This window comes from Podarcis bocagei, assembly GCF_964188305.1.
Source record: "Podarcis bocagei genome assembly, chromosome: 9".
Lineage (NCBI taxonomy): Eukaryota > Metazoa > Chordata > Lepidosauria > Squamata > Lacertidae > Podarcis > Podarcis bocagei.
In genome coordinates this window covers 63,582,493-63,607,175 of record NC_138134.1, presented here as the reverse complement: position 1 = coordinate 63,607,175, position 24,683 = coordinate 63,582,493, and the positions used below count along the sequence as shown (strand labels likewise).

Sequence of the window (24,683 nt, the reverse complement as noted above, 5' to 3'; positions counted from 1 at the left end):
TTACGGTGCTGATAGTGTGACGACTTATCCTTCTGCTACTCCCGGTAGGATCAAGGGAGCTTATATAAATCTCTGCTCTTGGAGATTTACGAGCTAAGCGATCTTCATCTTTGATAAATGATTCAACCCTTCTGTTTTGAGTTGAAAGAACAACTGGAGTGAAAGGCAGTTCTCTCTCTCTCTCTCTCTCTCTCTCTCTCTCTCTCTCTCTCTCTCTTCTTAAATCACAGTTGCGTTAAATGTTATCAAAGCTCAGTACTTTCCCATAAATAGATTGTCAGTTGGGCCAGCTAAGATTTAAAATTTTCTAAAGTTCAGAAATATTGAGATATATTTCCATAATCAATGATGAATCTGAATGCTGTTCTTGTCTCCGGATGGCAAGGTGGAATGCTGCATACCCAAGGGCATATATTTGCAGGGAAGCAGATTTCTCAGAGAGTCCTAGTGTATTAGTATGATATGATATGATAAACACAGTACAATATGATGTGGGAGTACACTAGCCACTGCAGTTGGTTTTTATTGTAATTGAGATAATTGGAATTCAAACAGTTTAACTGCAGGAATTCTGCCTCACTTAATCCATGGATTGTGCCCCCATCAGAAGATAAAATAACTTCGTTTTGTCAGACTTTTTGAGGTTGTGTAAGCTTCATAGAATGGTTGAGGCAGTTCCCCCCTCTCTCGCTTTACTGGAAGAGTGTTCCAAGAAGCTCCAAATCTTGGGCAAGCTCTTAAGTAGTAATGAATGGGTGAAAAGTATCCTCCCTCACCCTCTGCACTTTTTATCTCTAATTGGATATTACCTGTTCATAATCTCAGATCTCAAATTCTGACTCTCAGCTTTGGAAGTTAATAGAGGGATCTTTGTTTTATAGATTTCTTTTATATAAATAAGGTGATTTACACTCCTAAGCACTTCAGAACAATGGAGGTCATTGCCTTTTCATAAATTAGATATAGGTTTAAGAGCTGAACTCAAAAGTATAGCATCACAAGAACAATGTTTATTATTCAAGCAATGCAACTAGTTGATACCTTTTAATCCCATTAGCAACTTCCCTCATAGGAAAAAACACAAGGCTTGAAGCTCTTATTTTTATGTCATTTTTGGACTGATCAATTGAGATGATGCTTCCTTCTCTCCTAATCAGATCATTTAAAATCTGTCAATGTCTTCAGTGGAGTATCTTGGGGTAGCAGGATTGGCGTTTTTAGGATTTTAAATAAAACATCAATACTTTCCTTCCAGACTATGTGGCATCAAGATAATAAAAAGGTTGAATTAATTTGCTATTTGCAATATCACTTTCATCATCTCTCCACAAAGCAGGTGCAAAACAGTATATTTAATATAGTTGACGGCCTTATCTTAAGATTTGAACTTTCTCCCTTAGTGGCAAGTGTCTCTCACAGAATTCGTCATTCGTTAGGGGCTGACATCCTCTTGGGGAAGTGATAGCAGAATAGGATTTTTATCATTTCCCCCCTCTTTGTGTAGAGCCAGACTTTGGCATCCTTGGCTTTTGTTTCACAGACAATTGAATACAGATTGGGATCAGTGTTTATGGCAACAAGTATGAGGGGAAACCTTCCCCTTTGCTTCTAGGCAGCTTCTGTTATCTGGTTTGAAATGTCGAGTATTCTTCAGTGAGCTAAAAGTGAGAGCAAGAGATAACATTTATGGTGGCATAAAGATGGAGCCAGATATTTGCACCAAGGACATTGTTTCCTTCATATTCTGTATGGTGATTTTAATGAAATATCCCCTAAAATGATCCTGGAAATATATCTCTAAATATAGTATTGTTATGCATTGCATATTAATATTGCAGTTTCAAGGGCAAGATTCAGGCTGTTTTTACACCGTGGTTCTTGCACCTATTGTGTTTGTAATGCGAGTATGAAAGTTACATTGGTCAGAATGTACATTTGCATTATTCAACCTGCTGCCCCTTCACAGTCTCTTTTGCATTAGCAACATGGCAGGTTAAAGCAGAGTAAGAAGAAAGCAGTGCTTGGCAGGCTGGTGTGCTTCAGAAAGAAATAATAAAAATATGATTTCTAAAACAGGCAGAAAAATCATTAAGTCATTTGCCAAGACCCTCAGCAATTTTCAAGTGGTTCATGGGGAAAGTAAAGTTTGGGTACTACCAACTCAGAATATTCTTCTTTGAAGTAATCTTCTATAAATTAGAAGAGTCTGAAAGCATTCAAAAAAGCCTAAATACCACCAGCACTGCCCCTCCCCCACTCCAGATTTTTTTGATTTTTTTTTTTAGGGTATTGTAGAATATCATCATTATGCTCTGGCCCTGGGTAATTGTGTAATATGAGAACAAAGCAATTAGGTTAATTTACACACTTAATTAGTTTATTGCTTTTTTTGTGTCCCCTAACATCTTTGCTGAAAATTAAGCTTTGATTCCATTAATTAATAAGCATGTGCACATTTTGCAACACCTGTCTGAAAGAAACGCTCAGAAACAAATAGGACGGGGTTTCATTTCCCACTCTAAAATCATTCCATACAAAGAATGATATCATACTGGGTTTTTTTTTCAAATCCATTTGGACCAGCTTGGTGCAACCTTCAATGAGCAGCTCACTTTATTTCCAAGTTGTGCAGTGAGAAATGGGTTATCTTTTTCATCGCACAGCATGGAAATGTAGTGATCCGCTCATGGAGGAAAAGAGCAGACTGCATCACGGAGAGCTTGGCAGCAGGACTGAGACGGACTCAGGCTGTCTTCCTCTCTCCTGAGCCATAATCTCTGATTAGAATCGCAATCTCCCGATTTCAAACTTATCACAAATTTCACAGCTATTGCTGAAGGAAATCAAGTGGGGCAGGCTGTGAAAAGGGCTGGAGGTTCCCCACCCCTGAGTTAGATGTTTCTCCTCATTGCTTGTTTTTATTGATTAGTGGCACTTATGATTTAGAAATTCTGCAAAAAGACAGAATAGGCCATTGTATTTTAGGTACCCATTTGTAAGAACTCGATTGCATAGTGTGACTGTACCTACACTTTGTATTCTTTGTATTCTTCGTTGTATTCTTTTCGGCACATGCTAAAAACATTATTGTTTTAACAAAGCTACCCAGATGCTTTGAAATGCTGATGCATATTTTGATCTGTTTTAGTCTTTTAACTTCTGGTATGTTTTAATGTTCTGTATTCCCCCCCCCCCCGATTTTATGCTTTAATCTTTTTGTAAACTGCTTTGCGGTGTTGTTTTTTAAACAACAACAACAAAGTAGTGTATACATTTTATGAAACAATAAATAAAGTTATTATTTATATGCCACCCATCTGACAGGGTTGCCGCTGCCACTCTATACATCTTCCAGCAAAAGATAAAAACACACTAACGCATCAATCACTTAAGGCTGCAGATTTTGGAGGGTCATTGAGCAAGAACTCTCCACTGGCCTCCTTTCTTCAGTGAGTCTTCCTCTTTACTGCAGCCTGTCCAGGGAGCTCTTATTCATGGTCCTCTTGCTGAGCTGGGGACCCTCAAGAAGTCTCTGACCATGGCTGTCTGTACATCATACATTTAAGTGGGGTAATGCATATTGACTGGTAAGAAATCCAGGTCTAATCTTTATAATTTATTACAAATTTTGCTTTTAATTGCTACCCAAAAGTAGCTCTTTGTGAGATCTCTACCCCGCCCCCAAATTATAATCCAGGTGTTTGCAAGGATTACTTCAAAGCAAGGGGACTTTAAAGAGAGCTGTTCAATGTGCCATTACATGTGGATCAGCTCACAAAATGAGACAGCGGAAATGGTTGCAATATTATTTGAAATAAAAAAAATGGGGTAGATGGCAAGTTTTTTTTTTGTGGACCTTTTTGCATCTTTGAAATGGTAGCTTTTGCATTTAAAAATCGAACATCACAAAAATTTGATGCACCACTACAGAGAACACTCTGCAAGATGGGTTGCCTGTAATGTCAACATTGTTGACACTTCAGACAGGAACATTCCTATTATTGTCATTCATGCTGCTTCCTCTGCTCTTTAAACTTTCTGAATCCCTAGCTGTTCATTCATCATTTTGTCAGCTGCTTGCTCCAGAATGTGCCCTGTGACCCTTTGTGGGTGGGCGGGCACATCTCCTCTGGACTAACTTGGGCTACACTCCGCAACAGCCCTGCAAGGACAATGATGGTGATGTTTTGGCAGAAAGTTTAATGATTTGACATTACACACAACGTGTCTTTCATGGTCTTCTATGAAGGCTTGCACCACATTTTTGTGATGCTTGATCTTTCTCTTTTTTAATGTGGAGGTGACCATTCGAAAGGATATTTTGGCAGAAAGCTTTGCCTGTCATTCTGTTCTGAAATAAATCATCATTAAGATTTCTTAATGGATTTTCAGATATCTGAGATGCTGTTAGGTTTGTGAACAGCAGTTTGTATTTGCATATTTTTTTAAATAAAAGTAAAGTGGGAAGTTTTGGGGAAGTACAATAGCTTAGTGGTGGAGCACATGTTTTGCATATATGATGTTTGATTTTCATTTTAAACCTGGGGTGTGTAACCTCTGACTCTCTAGCAGTGTTAGAAACTGATATATGAAAACTAGGAGCTAAATGACACCTTAAATTTAGCTTATGGGCGCAACAACAAAATGTCTAGGGAGACATTTCTGTAACAAGAATACAAAGCTGAAAATGAATGAACTCCCCCTAAAATATTATGTTAATTTTTCACATGGTCTAGTCCTTCCCCTGTCCATATTCTTAAGACAGTCTTTTCTCCAGTCTTCAGAGAGTAGCTGGAAGTGGGGAGGCAAAAAAAGGTCATCCTCTCCTTCCACTCTGCAGTTTTAATCTGAAATCTTAAGCGCAGTACTGCGACCAGAGGTCAGAAACTGCTCACGCTAATGAAATTCCCTGTCGCAAAATGTGCCTAGAACAATGGGAGTTTCGAACACTGCCATCTAGATGCTGCTAGACGACAACTCCCAATATCCCTGGCTATTAACCATGTTGAATAGGCCTGATGGGAGGGCTACAGATTTTCCATCACCGTTTAAGTATTTTAGGTTGCAGGGCAGGGAAAGAGCTGTGCTTGAGACCTTGTAAAGGCTGCTGATAGTCAGGGTGGACAGCAGATGAGCTGGATGGACCAACAACCTTTACTGGATACATACAGTTACCTATGTTCAACACCTCAGCTGCACTGTAGGAAAATACGAAATGCATATATTCCATTTTTGATACTGTATCAACGTTAGGAGAGTTTACTTTATAAAAAGGTTATACAGAACTTGTGCTTCTCCATATAACATTTATTTCCATCTTCCCTCTCCCAAAGCTAGACAGATCAACTAAACAATGTCTTTTTAATAAATCAGTTTATCTGAATCTGATTTTGGTCTGTCTCTTGGTCCCTTCCAGCTCCACAATTATATGATTCTATGTTTCTTTGGAGTCTCACACAGTCCTAGGTTCTGTCGTCCCCCCCCCCCCCGGCAAAGCCTTACTGAGATATTATCAAGCAGGCCTCCCTCATTTTTCCAGGTCTTTACAAACTCAAAGGCTACCTTTTTAGTCTTGGTTACATTTGTGCCTGTCTGAGGTCCTTTGTGTGATATTTATTATCTTTCCACAGGTGCCCTGTAAATATTGCTTCCTCCAAAGTATACCTGGGTGGTAATTAATAGTTTGAGCCAGTTTGAAGGAAGGAAAATTTGACATGTAGCAATATAGGCAGCAAAACCTTCTGTTGGGTTTTATTAACAGTGTCAAAACCCCATGTTTTGCTAGTTGTTTTATTTAGCAGAATATGGCATACATTATGCAAATTCAGATGCTTATTGATAGGACTTCATGTTTCCTGCATGCTTTGTTAAAGAATAATCAAAGATTAATGCAAACTATGAAGTTGTTCCATTGGGGGAGAGAGAAGCGCTAGGTTTCAATCTTTTGAAAAGGAATTGACAAGTTAGCTGTATTTTTTGTCTTCAAATCCATTAAAGCTCCTCTTTAACTGACCATAAAACAGGACTTCACATAAAAGCTCTTTTAACAATAACATTATCTTCTTACTTTTTTATACGATCATGAAATAGGATGGTTTTTATGGATGCAGTTTTCTTCCTCACTGATTAATCAAATTACTTATATTATGGATGTGAGGAATCTTCAGCAATTAGACACAACTCTTCTACAGTGAAACCTGTCCCTTTCTTTTTTACTGACTTAGCCATTCCATTGTCTCAGTTATTCATAAAAACCTCATGTGATGCCTTGAATATTTTTGAGGGTGTGAACAGGAATTTGCATCCAAGTGCAGATTCTACCCTTTACTTTAAATGGGTTGCACATTCAGGCTGTAATCCTACACTCACAAGTAAGTAAATCTCATTGAACTCAGTGGAACTTACTTCTGAGTAAATAAAATACCACTGCAGTATCTTTTGGATTAAGCTAGGCTAGGTTAATTAAATTTATATATTGCATCCTACTACAAAATGTCCTGAAGCAATTTACACCAGAGTAAAGGTACAGTAATAATAATACATAAGCATGGTCACACTTTGGTCAGAATACAAAGCATTTGGTTGCTAGTGCTGCTCAAATGCCTTGGGAAAATAACAACAGAAACCAATCTGTGGATTAGTTTTTTGTTGTCAGTGGGATGTACATTGAATGAGCACCCTCATTTTTTACTCCCACTCGTAGAAGTGTTTGTGCATTCAGTTGTTAACAATCCCTTCGTAATAGAAAGTAAATTGGATAGAAATGGATAAAAAGTGGATTTAGGATAGGGAGACATGAGTCAGTCAATTTTGGTCAGTTTCACTTTTATCCATTTTCAATCATGTTTGTTCCATTCCATTTTGTGTAATAACATAAGCAGAATTAGAATTGTATTCATTTATATTACAAGCATTTCTTCCCTAAATATGGATGTTATATGCATGCATGATGTTATATGTTATATGCATTTCGTTGTTTCTATTCATACCTCCCTAAATATTCATGTGGTTCGCATGATAAATATACAGTTTTGTATGCAGTTATATATGTGTATAGATAGATAGATAGATAGATAGATAGATAGATAGATAGATAGATAGATAGATAACTGCATTTGGATACATGCATTAGTCTGGGAACTGTGAATTAGGTCAGTTCTGCATTGAAATGCAGACTCAATTTGGGATAACCAGTGGAAATACAATATCTGTGGTGGAAAATGAACCATGCAGGAAATAGTTTATTTCACCTCCTGAGTGAAGTAGGGTAAAGGGCTGAAATAACTATTTACACAGAAATATGTACCTCTGAAGTCACTGCCAATTCAGATTACTTTACCTGTTGATGAAAAGCAAACTGAATTGAAAAAGAATCATCAATCTCTGGCAAGACCAGGAGCTCCTGACATGACCTCTTTTCTGACCCTGAGTAAGCAACCCAGTTTTTATTTTTTGATGGATGGAATTCATTGCCATCAGAGGTAAGGCAAGTGGTGTCCATTTCTCCAGTTTAAGAAGGTGTTTTTTGGGGGGAGCTTCAGCAGTGAAGCAGTTCAGACCGAGAACTTATATAATTGCTGGAGGCTCCACCTGTTATTGGCTCACAGACAGGCCTTGATTCAGGTGGGTACTTACATGTACTTCCCCTGCTTCCCCAAAAGCCATGTACAGTTAGCCGAGCATTTTGCTAGTGACCAAAAAACCTCCTTCTGGATTACCATCAACCCTGATCTTCTCGCCCTAGGGATGATGGTTAGGTCTCAGAGTCAGCCAGGACAACTGGTGTTGATACATCCAGTCTTGGACCACTGATACCTGGGTATAATGTAGGGGTTGTCATTTTTTTGCAAATTCATTCAGTGAGGGGTCTTAAAATATGTTTCTGGGTAACTCAAATCTGATAATATTTTTTGACTGGACAACGTTTAGCTTGATAAGCCAACGTTTGCTGAAGAAGCACATAAACTGCTTTTGGAAAACCTTCTGAAAATGTCAGGTAATACTAAATAAAAATAAAAATAATATTAATATAACTGCAAGAACTTGGCAATCATTTTTAATGATTTTTATACAATTTTACACATACATTCTACTTGCCAAACAAAACCAATTTATATTAATTTAGCCAAAATAGCTTTTGAATTCCCAAGTCATATCACAATTTTAGCACCTCTCATTTTTGAAAGTTGAAAGTTGAAAAATTCAACGCGCTCTAACAATTTAACAGTTCTCAAAGTTGTTGGCAGTCCAGCAATGTTTTGAGGGCTCTGTTTCCCCTGTTTCCCCTCCAAGGAAAACTCAGGTTTCAGGGCTGCTTAGGACTGATCTCTGGCAGGTTATCAACAGAGAAAGAGCCTTCTTGGATGTAGTGCCCATTTATGGAATTCCATCTGCAGTGAAATAAGTTCATGGCACCAGAATTAATGTTTTAGCATCAAGCTATTTAATGGATTGTTATTTTATTATGTTTGTCCTGTAAACATATAAACAAATAAATAATAATGGGTAGAAAGAGAAACATGACAGTTTACAAGTAACCAAGATAGTCAGCAAGAATGGGTGGGTGAAATAGTGAAATTTATTCTAAACAGGAACCGTTATTTCAGAACAAGCATGTTAGGGTAAAAACCAGAAACCCAAAACTCTGAATCAGGCAAACCAGAACATGGTTTACTTTCTGCCATGGGAGACTCAAAGGTGGATTTGGATGCTGAAAAATGGGAAGGAGTAGAAAGTGGACGACTTGCATTGCTTGTTGTTTGTGTTTCTTGGTAACGATTACAGAATTGGAAAATGCAACACACACACATGCCTCTTTTCGTGAGATGCATGTTCTTACTTTTGGAGTCATTAGTCTTGATGTATCCTTGCTGTTCATTCCTGTTTTTTGGTTATATGGATTTTCCTACTCCATCCTTTCAATTGCTAAGCGAGCCTAGGCATTTCTTTCAGCCTGTATATTCCTTCGGACAAATGTTTTCTCAGGTTTTTCTCTCTAGCAACGGATCCACTTAATTAATTTCTGGTCTGTGTTTTAAATCGGACCATGAAAAGGTCATTGCAGCACTTAGAGTCTAGAAATGTGTGTGGACATTTTAATTAATGCAGTAGAGACCATTAAAACAATAGACTTTAGTTCCATGGATGTATTGAAAGAATACTTAGACAGATTAGGACCAAGTAGAAGTTGTTGGTTTTTTTAAAGAATAAAAATGTTCCATATCACAATCGGATTAGTGCAAGAATGGCCAACAAGTTGTCCCACTGAATACAAGTTGCTGGGATTCAGAAGTGGGGAAAGTTCTGTTGCACTCAGGTCTTGCCTTTGAGCTTCACATAGGCAACTGGGTGGCCACTGTGAGAACAGGACGCTGGACTAGATGGGCCTGATCCTGCAGGTCTCTTCTTATTTACCCTGCCTTGTTGTCTGCAGCCAGTCTTCTGGGCTGAGTTCTTTGTCATCTGGGCTTCTTCTGATGTGTGAGGAAATAGGACTCTTCAAACTCACACATGCTGGAACCGTTTTCTGCTTCTACTACAATATGATGAAAGACAGATCAACCAGTATAGTGTTAATATTCAAGATGGTTGGAAATGGAAAGAATTGAAGGACTGGAAAGCTGGAACTGTATAGTGCAGAAAGTTTTCTGTTATGCTCAATTTAAAGTTGTTTCATCAAGGCCTTTAAGAATGTATAATGTGGAAATTCTTCCAACTGTTTGGACATTTCTTTCCTCATGCAAAGTCTTTGATTGCAAGCTTCAAAGTATTTGATTGCAGGATGATTTCATCAATGGGAAAACTGTACAACAATTTATAAACAACCCTTGCTTGGGCCATTATAGAGTGTACATTTGTGTGCAGCGTGTGCACATGCATGCATGCATATTCTTCTTTTTTTAAACCTGATTTTCCTCTCAGAGGTGACTTTGAAAAGTCACAGCATGAAAATTGGCAATAAATGATGCTCAGTGCTAAAAGCTGTAAAATGTCAAATAACATGCACCTTACCCCATACTATGCATTTTAATCATCTAGCCTGTCTGTCATACACATTTTCAAAGTATTAGCCCTTAACAAAAAGGGAAGTGTGGAGAGCTGGGAAAGCTGATACACAAGCCAGTTAGACTTGGTTATTTGGACTTGGCTTGATTTAACTCCATTGACTTCAGTCAGTGGAATGAAATCACCATAATTGAACTTGAATTGGTTTCTTGATCAGAATGTAAATTGGCTTAAATCAAATTTAGTATTATGGAAATCCAAAGACCTACAAGGGAGAATGAGGGAAGAGGATTCCACAGTAAAAGATGTGAGGTTTGTTGATAGTGTAATATTTTACACCATGGTACAAATCTCCCCCACCCTACAAGGACTTCACATTTACCAGGCCATCACTATAACGCCACAAAACAAATGTTGCTAGAATGGATCCAGTTATTTGATATATATATTCTTTCCAACTCTTACACGGGAAGACACCCGAAGACACCAAAACCTGCATTCCTGTACCCGTGAAAATCTACGAAAGATTTTCACGGGTACAGGAATGCAGGTTTTGGTGTCTTCGGGTATCTTCCCGTGTAAGAGTTGGGGTGTCTAGGCGACGTTTCGACGAGGTCTCACTCGTCATCTTCAGGCTGGTGCTTTCGGCTTCTTGTTACTAGAACAGAGCAGGATCTCCGTGTTTGAGTTCCTATAAATACTGTTGAGGGGGTGTGGTGTATAGCCTCCAACGTTCTGGGCAGAGAGGAAGTTCCCAGGTTATTGTGCCTTTTCTTCTTTTGTTCATTAATTACTTGAGGGATATCTTGAGTGATTTCTTGAGTGATATTCTGAGTACCACTTAGGAGGGTCATTAGGTGTGGATTAGTTGCTAAAGCTTTCGTATCTTGACCTCTTGAGCTGGTGTGTGTTTTTTTTTTTCTGAGAAGATGGCTGTACTGCACAACTAAGTGCAGTACAGCCATCTTCTCAGAAAAAAAAACCACACACCAGCTCAAGAGGTCAAGACACGAAAGCTTTAGCAACTAATCCACACCTAATGACCCTCCTAAGTGGTACTCAGAATATCACTCAAGAAATCACTCAAGATATCCCTCAAGTAATTAATGAACAAAAGAAGAAAAGGCACAATAACCTGGGAACTTCCTCTCTGCCCAGAACGTTGGAGGCTATACACCACACCCCCTCAACAGTATTTATAGGAACTCAAACACGGAGATCCTGCTCTGTTCTAGTAACAAGAAGCCGAAAGCACCAGCCTGAAGATGACGAGTGAGACCTCGTCGAAACGTCGCCTAGACACCCCAACTCTTACACGGGAAGATACCCGAAGACACCAAAACCTGCATATATATATATATATATATATATATATATATATATATATATATATATCTCAAATAACTGGATCCATTCTAGCAACATTTGTTTTGTGGCGTTATAGTGATGGCCTGGTAAATGTGAAGTCCTTGTAGGGTGGGGGAGATTTGTACCATGGTGTAAAATCAGTATAATACTTATAAGTGTAATATAATTATAAGTGTAATCCTATACAGACTTGCTAGGAAATAAGCCCCACTCAACTCAGTGACCCTTTCTTCTGACTAAACATGAAGATGTTTGCCCTGGATAGTTAGGGAGTTGCGTCTGTCTAGAACGAGACTGCAAACTACTGTCCTTCCTCATTGCAAACATGGCAGACTCCTTCACTTCAGACAGCCCTTGCCCACAGAGAACACTGTACTTGTTTGAATCACTTGGAGTCACCCCGTGCTCATACAAAGAATCAGTAGAAGTGTGGAAAAGAAAACTCTTCTCGTTGGAACAATCTGAACTGACTGAAATAAATTACTCATGGATGATTAAAAACCTGAGCTCTGTTTTACCCAGACACTGGCATACTGCAATTAAAGCGCTGCAAATTGAAATTCTTCATTCAACCCATGACAGCCAACCTGTATGCAACTTGTTGATTTGCACCACCACTTTAGAATGCTGTAGAGTCTCCTAATTGGCTATTTGCGGCCTTTCTTAACCCCACAGATGTCTTACTTAGGCATCTTTGTTGTGGTTCAGTCACAGAGTTAATCTGCAGACATATGCCGCTCAAATTCAAGAATGCCAAGGTTTAGAACAGTGCAGGATTTTCTGTGAAGATTGGTTTTGTGGATCACCTTGCTGTGGTGCATAATTTTAGAAAAGAAAAGTAGATTGCCATCATGAGGGTAGAGCCTCTGTCTGATTTTACCTTGTGCAGTCCTTGGATTTGAAAGTTCTTTGGAAATAATAAATATGCTTCTTATTAAGTTGTTGGTTTGGGATTTTACCATCAGGTTACTGCTTAGGAATCACTACAGTATTCCTAATCTAACTATGATTTTGTCTAAAGTTCTGTTTGGGAATGAACATCTCTGACATAATGCCCACTGTGGCCTTTTGATCTGCTGGTAGAGCTTTTCTGAGGCAGACCGTTTTGCTTGTCTCTCACTTGCTAAGCTGGTGTCAAGAAGTGAAGGCACTAGGAGCCCATTGTTTGTACTCCAGCTCATTCTCCTGTGGCTTTGTTGCAAGCCCTGCTGATGAGAACTAAGAAGATTAAGCTAAGTAATCTTTGAATCTTGGTGTCGGTGAAGTTTAAATTCTTATAAACTGTCAAACCTCATAAATATGAGGATCAGTAAGAAGGAAATAAAAATCCAGAAAGAGTGGCTTACTTATTTATCTACACACACACACACACACACACACACACACACCTGTAAAAATTTCAGCAATATGATCTGATGCTCAGCTTTTTGGCTGACATAGGAAAGTCACTGCAGTGTAATGTGCCATCTCATTTTGATTTGGCATTGCTCCTTAAATATATATATATTTGTTCTCTTTTCCACCCCACCCCCATTTACTCTACTTTTGATTATCCAGTTTTCCACTCCTTCAAGAAAGTACCTACAAACTTGTGTCGACTATCTTTTTGCATGTTGAGTATGTGGGAATGTCCAACCGTATGCATCTGGTTAGGATACATGAGAATATGTGCCTGGCAAAGTCATGGCTGATTGTGCTATGAATTAACCTAAAGAGCAGAAACAGAGAATCTAATTCATGCAGCTCTTGGTGGGATGAGGGATGTAGGGAGAGGAAGAGGAAGATCAGGGAGAGGAAGATCAGAAATACAACATAGGGTGGCCATCTGTCTTACTTTACAGAAGAGAGTCCTGTAGTTGAACTGCTGTCCAAAGAACCTTAAGAAGGGGAAACAGGGTCCTTGAACTTGCCTATCAGTAGTCAGCACCTGGAAAGCAGTGAGCAAGAACACAGGTCACCTTACTTAGAATCATATAATTACAGAATTGCAGTGCAGGGATAAGCAGTTGTTCCATACAGGGATCAAACCTGCAAGTTATCAGCACCACGCTCTACCACGCATCTTCCCTCCTATGGTGAGATGTCTGGGTTTTTGTTTTTTTTTGTTTTTTTTTAAAAAAACCACTATTAGTATCTATGCATATAACTTGGCATGTACAAATATGTGCCCACTTTTGTTTTTTAGTTATTAGATATTCCATTTGCTTATGGAACTGGTTGTAGGCATTGCCTCACCCCTGCTTAAAATATAAAATGTGGAACCACAGTAATAAGGAAATACAACTGATGACATACAATTAAGCTTCACTGACACAACGATTTTCAGATTATTTTGTGTTTAATCTTCTTAGTTTGTATCCACTGTACTTGCAACACTGCCTCAATATAATAAGAGTTTCAAAGTGTGATTAATATCCATGCTCTTGAGGATCATGCCGGGTGGGGGGGGGATGTGCAGCTAAAGACTGAATGAGGGACTTTCCAATAAATCCTTGCACATGTTTTACCTCCAAACTGCTGATAGAAAACCAGCACTTATTTAACATTATTATTACATTTATATCCCACCTTTCCTCCTTGGTGCTCAAGGTGCCATACATCGTTGTCCTCCCATTCCTCTCTCTCACAATAACTTAAACTCTTGTCATGCTTTTTGTCCTTAAAACTTGGCGCCATTCATGTATTCATCTCCTCTTGTCCAGGGCTTAAATGGTGTTTACTTTTAATGATTTAAAGTATAGAGATATCTTTTAGAGTGCATAAAGGAATTGTGTTGTGCTCTTTGAAGACAGATCCAAGCAAATTGAACTGGTATCTTCTCTAGGTCTTTCACATCTCCTTGAACAAAACTTTTCACTGCACTGATGTTTCATCTTATCAGGTTATAGAGCTCGCTTTACTTAAATAATTGGTCTTAAAATAGGGTCACAGGCAACCTACATTCGGTCACACCAGGGGACACCACCTAATATTTTATTTTGTACTTTATGAGGAAGGACATGATAAAGTAGGATGATAGAGGGCTTAGGTAGAGATTGGGAGGGCAAAGAAAGACATATATAATAAAAAAGAAAAGAAAAGCGGCTGTTATATTCTGGTGTATCTTGACTTGAATATATTCCCCTTTGTTGGCCTTCCATTAGGCAGTGATTTACTGTAACTCAGAGCCGGCCCACCCATGTGGTGGGCTGAAGCAGCCTCCTCAGGCAATGGAAGCACAAGAGGTGGTGCCCCACCTGCCCCTGCTGCCAGAAAGCCCCAAGAGGAAGGTGTTCTGGGACGCGGCCTTACCACTTACCTTCCTCTCCCCTTGTGGGACACCCCCTGCCTCATGCCAGCTTCGGCAAGAGGGTGGTGTTCCAGGGTTCAGCATTGCTTGCTCGTCTTTCCTACTCCAAAGGTAGGGAAGATGAGCAACAAGACCTTGCAGAATGTCCGCTCTCACTGTGTTTTGGTGACAGGGGGCTGTTCTGCTGGCAAGGGAAGTGGTGGGCTGGGTGTACTGTTGTGGGAGAGGAGACGGGGGTGGGAATCACATTCCTGTTTCGCCTCGTGGAGAAATGGTGTAAATCATCTGCTGTAAATCATCCTATCTTTCTTGCCTGGAAGTACTATTTTTCTTCTTTCCCTTTTTCTTTTTATACTCACTTCTTTACACATTTAACTTCCTTATGTTCATTTTGGATCTCATTGCCTCTAGATTTATGAATCAGCCCCTTACACTCTTTTAAGAAGTGTCTGGATTACACATTGCTATTTTCAGGTGTTCTCTCTTCTTTCATTCTTACTTTGCTATCCATCCTCTTCCTTCCATCCTTCTGCTGGTGCTTTTGATGTTGCTTTTTTGCAAGCAGTTTTTTGTGGTTAATCTGGTTACATACTGTACAGCCCCTGAGTTTTTATTTAGATGCTTAAGACATTAAGATGATGTAGCAGGTTGGGTTACCGGTGATCTCAGATATGAAAAGTTGAAGCTAACTTATTTAAATTATGGCATTCTCTCCTGAAAACATTAGTATTGCAGCTAATGATCTTAAATTATATCTTGACAGGAATCTTTCTCTGAAGTTGTCAAAGGAAGTGGATCGAGGAGAAGCGAGGTGCCCTCGTGTCAGCCAACTGGCTAGCAGCCCATCGGTGGAGTGGCCTTTTGCAGCCATCGAAGATGGTGGAGGGATGGAATCTTTGCCCTTCCGACTGATGATGCAAGACTGTACAGCTGTCAAAACATTACTTCTGAAAATGAAGAGGGTTCTCCAAGAGGTAAGGGTTTAAATGACTGAAAGGCTGCTGTTTATCTATGTTAATGGTGATGGAAAATACCAGAACTAACTACAGGAGGTTGATCTTCTGACATTTGCTTTTGCAAACTATTGATTTATTGATTTTAAAAACAAAATGGCCATAGCTAAATTGTCCATAGCTGTCCAATCTTGATCATGATGCTTCAAGCCCCTGTAATACATTGACTTTTGAGAAGAATAGAGGGAAATAAAATGCTCTTGTTGACAGCATGATAAAACAAGATGGAAAACTGAAAGGGAAAGGGAATTGGAGGAGGGGTTAAGATTGGATAGGAATTTAAAGAGAGATTAACTGGTAAGTAAAGTTTAATGGAAGCAGGCTGACTTGACTGACAATGGTCCCTGGCCACATGGAACATTCACTGTACATTACTGTTCGTCACAAGGCAAAGCAGTCATCTGATCACTGAGCCATGCGACTAGATTGATTTCCATCTGCCTCTGATGTTGGCATTGTTTTTAAACACTCTATCAAAGAGCTTGAAATCGATCTCACTCAGAAGAGCAATTGGTGAGCTGTGTAGCAACTGCTTCCATTGGAAACTATTTTGTGAAAGAGATTATGTCCTGTTTCAGCCATATGGTTAATGTGATGTATATGAACCTACTTGTACCTCTTCTCTCCACATGGCCAAAAGATCTGCTTCTGTTTTCTATTAAGCACAGTTTATTGTTTCTTCTCAATCAAGGATGACAGTCAGCCATGGTTTATCCAAACTAGCCAGAATCAGAAACCTCAGTTTGATCTTGAGTTGTTTGGCCATATCATAGTTCAAACTCACTGTATTTTTGTTTCAGTTTGGACATCATGCCAGAGGAAGACAGAGAAGGTTGCAGGGAGTAAACAAGCTTAGTTTAGTTCATGCAGAACTAAGCTTTCATTTAATATTGTGTTCGGACACAGCTGATAGGAAATCTCTTTCTACAGAGGTAGATAGCCGTTTCACAAATTAAAGTCAACACTTGATATTGCAGTTATTACATGATGAACATGCAGATATTGAAACAGTTTATATTGTGGATTTCCCCTCCATTATTCATATTTTACAGAGCATGGAGAAATCACTTTTATAAAGTTTCCTAAGATGATGTGAAGTGGGTGTCTAATCTTATTCTGACTATATGAGTTCAGAAACTACTCAGTTTTTCAAAATTAAAACAAAAATAGAACCAACATCTAACACTTTGTGTGGATGTTATCAAATGAATCTCAATATTTTCATGGTTGTATCAGGATTGCAGCAGAAGGAGAGTTAAAGGAGGACACAGGCATTATGCTGCCGGAAAGCTATGAGAAAGGACACCAATGCTCCAGTTCCACAACTCCTCCCCCCCTTTCCCCATCATAGCTTACTCATGATCAAGAGTACCGTATATTCATAAACATGAGGGCTAGTATTATAAAAAGAGAAGATCTCTAGAATCTGAACCTGATCATAGATTTCAACAAGATCAAGGGAGCTTCCAGTGTGGTGTAGTGGTTAAGAGCGGTAGTCACGTAATCTGGGAAACCGGGTTCGTGTCTCCGCTCCTCCATATGCAGCTGCTGGGTGACCTTGGGCCAGTCACACTTCTGTGAAGTCTCTCAGCCCCACTCACCTCACAGAGTGTTTGTTGTGGGGGAGGAAGGGAAAGGAGAATGTTAGCCGCTTTGAGACTCCTGAAGGGGAGTGAAAGGCGGGATATCAAATCCAAACTCTTCTTCTTCTTCTTCTTCTTCCCAATAGCCAGACAGGTATTTATTGTGGGACTGGTGTTCTTCTTTTATGCAAGTTTTTCACAGCATCCATTTGACGTCATTATCATTAGAATGCCAGCCTGTATTTTGCCTCCATTTAATATTGATTTACCCTTTCATGAGGAAAATCCTATATATATTTAAAAAAAGAATCAAAAGCACCTCTTGCCACCTACCCATTTGCAATATCAAAACCGCCTGTTTACTGTATTGAACTCCTGTCCAGAAGCACCTCAACAGCTCTTTATTTTGGTTATAAGATTTGGCATTTTATATGAAAGGAGCTTTTAAGAGATTGGTACATCTCTCTGTCAGCCCAACAAATATCACAAATGACTGGCAAATTAAGAGGCAGCTATCAGTTTATTAAATCTCTCCAGGTTTCTTTAGCTAACCAAGTTTGTAATTAACCAGTATATTGTTACTGATTTATTCAATGTCTTCATTTAAAGTAGTCACTTCTTTTTTTTAATCAAGTAATTCATGCTGGAAATGGGTAATTCCTTCATTACATGCTGCTTTAACATGCATTGCGTGTAAATTTTACATTAATAATAATAATAATAATAATAATAATAATAATAATAATAATAATAAAAAATAAGGCATCAGATTCTGGTAGTATTGTAATCGGTTTATTTCTTTTTAATGTTTGTCTCCCATTTACAAACCAAACAGTTTGCCAATATATAGTTCACTATTTTGGCTTTCATTTGTAGATGCAATGTTGATGAATGATGACTGTGAAGATTTTGGTATGGGCTGCAGTATCAACCATTTTGATACGGCAGACATTCCTTATGGAAGTTAAAGATCTTCCAGCAGAATTCAAGCCATTGTAATGGTTTGTGCTACTTGTTTTTCTGCCAGGCAAACTGTCTGAACAAAATATCTATTAAAAGAGACTTAGCTGTGGGTGCATTACAAGTGCCCACACCAGCAATTACTTCTTCATGAACTTCCCCAGGCAAGTGAATGTGACCACAGAATCGATCCACAAGAAAAAATAACCCCCAAATATGAAACTCTCTTTCAAATCTGCTGCCCATCTCTCCTTGTAGTCTACTGGAACTTTGTTGGTAAGAAGTCAGGGTGAACTAGATGAAGTGATGTGTGGCACAATCCTATGCATGCTTACTCAGGAGTAAGTCCCACTGTTTCCAAGGAGGCTTCTGCCCAGAAAAGTGTACATAGCATTGTAGTTTTAACTGAGTATGTGAACTATAAGATAAAGGAGAAGTAGTTGTGTGTTTCAGGGAGGGAGAAGAACAAGAGAACATCCTTGCCATCACCTCAGATAGCAAGACTTTCATGGGTGCAGTGCAGAGTTTTTGTCATGCTCAGCTTCCTTTTGAGGTAGCCCAGGGATCCACCAAAATGTCCTTTGTCCATGCAACAGTCAGAAAAGATGCATAGGCAGTAAAACATTGCTTAGTTACAAATAGTAAAAACTTCTAAACTATTGGTATAGAAAAATGCTAGTTTCAAACTCTGTTCTGGTCTGAAATGAAAAAGGCTGGTTAAAGCCATGTCTTGGAACAACCAGCTGAGAGCTCTTTACATACTAAAATACACATGGAGAGAGAGAGATAACAAAGTGGTGGCCCATTTCCTCACAAAGTTTGAAGTCGTGGCATTGGCTAAGCCTGACAGGACAACTTAGTCTATGGTTTAGTCTCTCCATGCACTAATTAGATTCAAGCGTGCTAGAGTTATATGAGGCCGGAACCCACACCTTTAAAGCATGGTTAAACCTAATGGGCAACATGTATGAAGAATTAAAGACTGAGAGTAGCAGGTTGAAGGAGAATGAAACAGCAACATCTGCCTGCTAAATGCCAGGCTCACACCTGGGTCTTAACTTCTTCTCCAGCCCCTTTGACATATTTATTTAAAGGTAGAAAGCATAATGATGTAGTTGTTTGCCTACTTAAATGCTTAAGTGGCTAGAACAGCACAAAAAATAAAGTAAAATCAGCCCAGTTAATTCCCACCATCATTATCTCAATTGTCCATTATTAATTTGCTATTGTTGGCCATAATAAAGCAGCCAAAATGAGCCAATTCCCCAACCGAGTTTGCTGTGCATCTATTGTTGCCTCAGGCTTGTCATTTCAAATACACCTGAGCTTTCTTGGCAAAAAGAGCTGATTGTCCCAATAAATTGGCATATTTTGGAGACTGCATTGCAAATAATCTGCAAGCAACCGGAAGATGTTTCACACACACAAAAGTCCAGGAAAGTGTGGATTACACTCCGTCCTTTCCATAGCCTGTGAGTAATTTTGAGCTAAATGATGTGCTGCTTAATGACAGCAGAGATAAAAATGTTCCTGATAATGAGGAAGACAAAGTTTAATAATGTTAATGATAACAAGGCTCCTAATGAGTTCCCCAACTCTGTTAATAAAAAGCAATAGGAAATAGAAGTGGGATAAGAAAGGAGGGCACTACAGACAGAGGAGTTCCCGACCCATGTTATGCAGTAATTGAATCTCCTAACAGCTTAATGGGATTGAAGGAATTAAAATGTCAAGTTGTCAAACATAATTTTCTAATGTGCAAAGCAACACTAACTATGTATGCAAGAACTTAAAAGTAACTCTGTCCCCTTTTTGGACTTCATCCATATCTAATGTAGATTTAAAATGGGATTGTGCCACATATTAATATGTTTCACTTGTTCTCTCGTTTTGCACTTCCCTTGTTTTTGGTCCAGAAGCTGCTGTATATGCAGAATGCAGCCTCCTGGCTGCTACTGGGAGATTCCCATCAACACCTGTTTAAAGATCTAAACTTGCTGTTGGAATTCCCTCCCTATTACCATTTAGCTAGTACCACTGGTACTTTGTTCAGATTCCTGCTCAAGATACTTAAGACTCTTCATTGTCTTAAGGCTTTTCTGCTTACACAGGGCTTTTCTGATGCGTAGCTCGACCATTGATTATTGTGTACCACTGTCCAGATGTTGACTTAAGTATTTATATTCTGTTTTATGGATGTGTTATGTTCATCACCTAAATCCTTTGTTTAATGTACAGTATATAAGGGACATGGGTGGCGCTGTGGTCTAAACCACTGAGCCTTGGGCTTGCCAATCGGAAGATCGGCAGTTTGAATCCCCACGGCGGGGTGCGCTCCCGTTGCTCGGTCCCAGCTCCTTCCAACCTAGCAGTTCAAAAGCATGTCAAAGTGCAAGTAGATAAATAGGTACTGCTCTGGTGGGAAGGTAAACGGTGTTTTTGTGTGCTGCTCTGGTTTCACCAGAAGTGGCTTAATCATGCTGGCCACATGACCCGGAAAAACTGTCTGCGGACAAACGTTGGCTCCCTCGGCCAGTAAAGTGAGATGAACGCCACAACCCCAGAGTCGTCTGCAACTGGATTTAACTTTCAGGGGTCCTTTACCTTTACCTTTTATATAACTCTATAAATAAACAGGCTCACTTTAAAGTAGGCATGGGGACCCTGTGGTCCTCCAGATGTTGTTGGACTCCATCTCCCATCAGCCCCAGCTTGCATGGCAAATGGTTGGGGGTGATGGGAGTTGTATTCCAACAACATCTGGAAGGCACCAAGTTCTCCTTCCTGGCTTTATGGGGCAATGTTGGAAAGTGGCATAAGAGGGAAAGAGAAAAACTCTGAAGCAGAATAATCTGCCTTTCTCCCCTGCAGATGAAATAGGGTCAAATAAAATAAATCACAACTTTTAATGTACAGGAGAGGAAAATCTCAGGCAAGGCTGGAAAGAAAAGGAGCAGCCAGAAACAGTAGAGTCAGAAATTCAAGGATCCTCTGGAGCAACATTAGGGGAAGCTATGATGTAGGGGTTAATGTGTTGTGCTAGTACTATGGAGAGACCCAGATGAGAATTCCTTTCTCTATCAAGAAGCACATTGCATGACCTCGGGCTATTCATTATCTTGCACCCAAACTTACTACAAAATGTTGTTGTAAGGCTAAATTGGGACTGGGTTGGAATGGCTAGCTAGTAGCTATAATAACTTCACTTTGCTGTGTTACATTTAAAAAACTCTGCTTGAGCAAGTTATTGTAGTATGCAGATAAACTTACTGGTCAATAAAGCAGTCTTTATTTATTACCAGTAGACAATCTAGCTCCTAATAAGTAGAGACACTCATTAGCGGTGTCTAGTACCACTCATTAATTTTCTGTGCATCAATGCCAGATACCAAACAGCGAATGAGAACTGGGGAGACAGAGTTAATCTTTGTTTAATTTCACAATATGAACACTTCTCTATCCAGTGTCCAGATTCCTGTTTCATTTATGGCAGATTGCCAAGCAAAAGTATTCTTCTTCTGCGCTCATATCTGAAAGACAAGATTCTTCCCCCCCCCCCACCCACACATGTCTTATTTCAAATCTGAAGGCAGATAACCCACATGGATACAAAGATACTCTGAAGTATTGCTCCTGTTACCTCGACAGACTCTGAACACCACAAAGCAAGTTACCAACGATACAGCTAGATGACTACCAGTTCGCTTATCTCTGCAGAGCAGGACTGAAATAGCTAAAATAACTATCTACCCATGAATCTCTCATATCCTTGAATTCTTTCTTCTGAGAAGATAATTTTTGCTCTTTTGCTATGGAGAGCACTGTTATTTTTATGCTAGAGAAAAGAAGAAAACAGTGCTGGTTCTGTCTTTAAAATATATATAAAGCATATTTTTATGCCAGATAGAGGAAAAGGCCTAAAGTGGTGATTTTGTCCTGAAATATATAAAGTGTGGCTGTCTGGCAATAAGGAGTCCATTACCTTTTCCTCTCAGACCCCATTACTCATAATTCTTTTAATCTTCCCATGTTGTTTTTGCATACTAATTTGGTTCTTTATTGAGATTAGCATTTCATCACCCTGGGATGAATATTTGTCCTAATTACTGCATCAAACTAAATCGAAACAACTAAACTTCCTCATTTCACATGTGTGTGTGTGTGTTTAGGGTGCTCCACACACACAACTACACGCCACTGGTGGTAGCATAAATATAACTTGTAGCATTTGTTTCCTTCACTGTTTATGATTACAATTTCAAAGGCATAAGTTGGGGAAATAGCTCTATCGGACAGACAGCTTGCCCTTGGTGTCCCATCAGTGACAATCTGATGCCAGATGACTATTGGCAAATATAAAATGTCTTTATTTCCTTCAGTATTGGGCTAGATGGATAAATATTTGATGGATAAATATTTGTGAGGCAGTTTCCTATGTTCAAATCTAATTCTGATGCATAGGAAAACACAGGTTTCCCCTTCTTGAAGTCTGAAGGAATAATGCCCATTTCACCACCTCATTCATCTGCATTTACAGACGAAGTTTGCTGATACAAGTACCATGATCCAAAAGAACTTCTTACATAACAGGATTTCACATTGCAATGTAATGTTTTTGTAGTTTTCACTGCTTTAGCTTCCACAGCCTGTGAGGCAATGAGTATTATAAATTAATAGCTTTTGGACTGTGGAAACCGAGCACCACAAGCAACGCTAAAATACTTGGTTGAATCATAGAATTGTAAAGTTGGAAGGGACCCCAAGGGTTATCTAGTCCAACCCCCTGTAATGAAGGAATCTCAACGAAAGCATCCCTGACAGATTGGCCATCAAACTTCTGCTTAAAAACCTCTGGGGAGAAGAGCCTACCACCTCTTGTGGGAGTCTGTTCCACTGTTGTACAGCTCTGACTGTCAGAAAGTTCTTCCTGATGTACAGTCAGAATCTCCTTTCTTGTAACGTGAAGAAACTGGTTCAGGTACTATCCTCTGGATCAAAAGAAAACAGTAGATGTACTGTAGATATTTGAATATGGCTGTCATATCTCCTCTCCAGGTTAAACATACCCAGCTCCTTCAACTGTTGCTCATAAGGCTTGGATTCCAATCCCTTGATCATCTTGGTCACCCTCCTCTGCGCACATTCCAGCTTGTCAATATCATTCTTAAATTGTGGTACTTAGAACTTGACACAGTATTACAGGTGTGGTTTGACCAAGGCAGAGTGGAGTGGTGCTGTTAATTCCCTTGATTGGGACGCTATACTTCTGTCACCAGAAGTATAGCACCAGAGCTGGTGGGGGTCATGAAGCATTTATCCAATGGTTCCTTCTTGAATGTGAGATTGGAGTGCTCCTGATACCCATTTTCTATACGTGAACTAGGAGAAGACTATGGTCGATGGTATCAAAAGCTGGTGAGAGTTCTACTAAGAACAACAGGGTCCTTCCCCAGCCATCAGGCTAACCAAGGCATATTCAGGGTCAGGTTGAATTTCCTTGAGGATGAGATTTAGCCCACATGTTATTTTTTAGCCATCCCAGATCAAGACCACAAGCAAAGAAGGTCCACGAACTACAGTATTTTTGGTCAATGGCAAGAGTACTAAAATCTAATTTGCCAATAGCTACTCCATATGATCCATTGTTAATGTGTGGGCACATATAGTGTTAGAGCCTTTTATGTGCTGATATAAATTTTGGCAGCTGTTCAGATGCAACTTAAAAAGTGTTTTTTGCTGGTGGCTGTATCAAAATGTTCTAAACAATTATACTGTGGGATGATAAGGAAGCCCATTATAATGCAAATTGTGCTGCCGTTTTGTGACAAACTACTCTGTGTTCTTGTAAGAAAACGATTTGCACATTATCTGCTATTAAATTAGCCTTTCTAATTTAAAGCAAATATGATTACATTTCAGTTTGTGTTTCAAATAATTATTTCTGAAACTAGCTGTACTCCTTTCAAAAGTGCATTGCTTTAGAAGGTGGTGTTTCTTTATGACAAGTGTAAATGGAAAATAAATAATAATAATAATAATAAACCCAAATGGTAGATAAAATTAGTTGCACTAATAGGGTGAAAAATCTGTGATGACAGGGACACAGTGCTTCTGAGGCCTCAATTACATGTAAATGTCTCTTAAATGCTAGCAATGGAAAATATATACAATATGTTTGTTTCAGTAGGTTACATATACATGTTATTAAAATTCCCTGAAAAGGCTACAGCTACATGACGCTAGAAAGTAACAACGTAGCCAGGGGTACATAAAACTTGCAGCTTTCTGATTCACACACATATTTATCCTTCCCTACACCACACTAAACCACATGGGGGCATTGAAATAAAGGGGACTGGCACACATTTGACCACTTCTCTGCTTTCTCTTTCCAGAGGCTTGTTTTATTAGCACCCACCTAGCGTAGGAAAGTGGGGAGGTTGCTGTCGTGCTCATGTCCTATTT

The 24,683-nt window shown here is 39.2% G+C and overlaps 1 protein-coding gene across 5 annotated transcripts in view; it reads left to right on the top strand.

Moving 5' to 3' along the window:
• Nucleotides 1–24,683, top strand: part of CCSER1 (coiled-coil serine rich protein 1) — a 740,630-nt gene that overhangs the window by 296,956 nt on the left and 418,991 nt on the right. For all 5 annotated transcript variants that reach the window (XM_081206994.1, XM_081206993.1, XM_081206995.1 and 2 more), the window contains one exon: nt 15,426–15,636. In XM_081206994.1, coding sequence (XP_081063120.1) covers nt 15,426–15,636 — 211 coding nt within the window. The remainder of the gene's footprint in view (nt 1–15,425; nt 15,637–24,683) is intronic.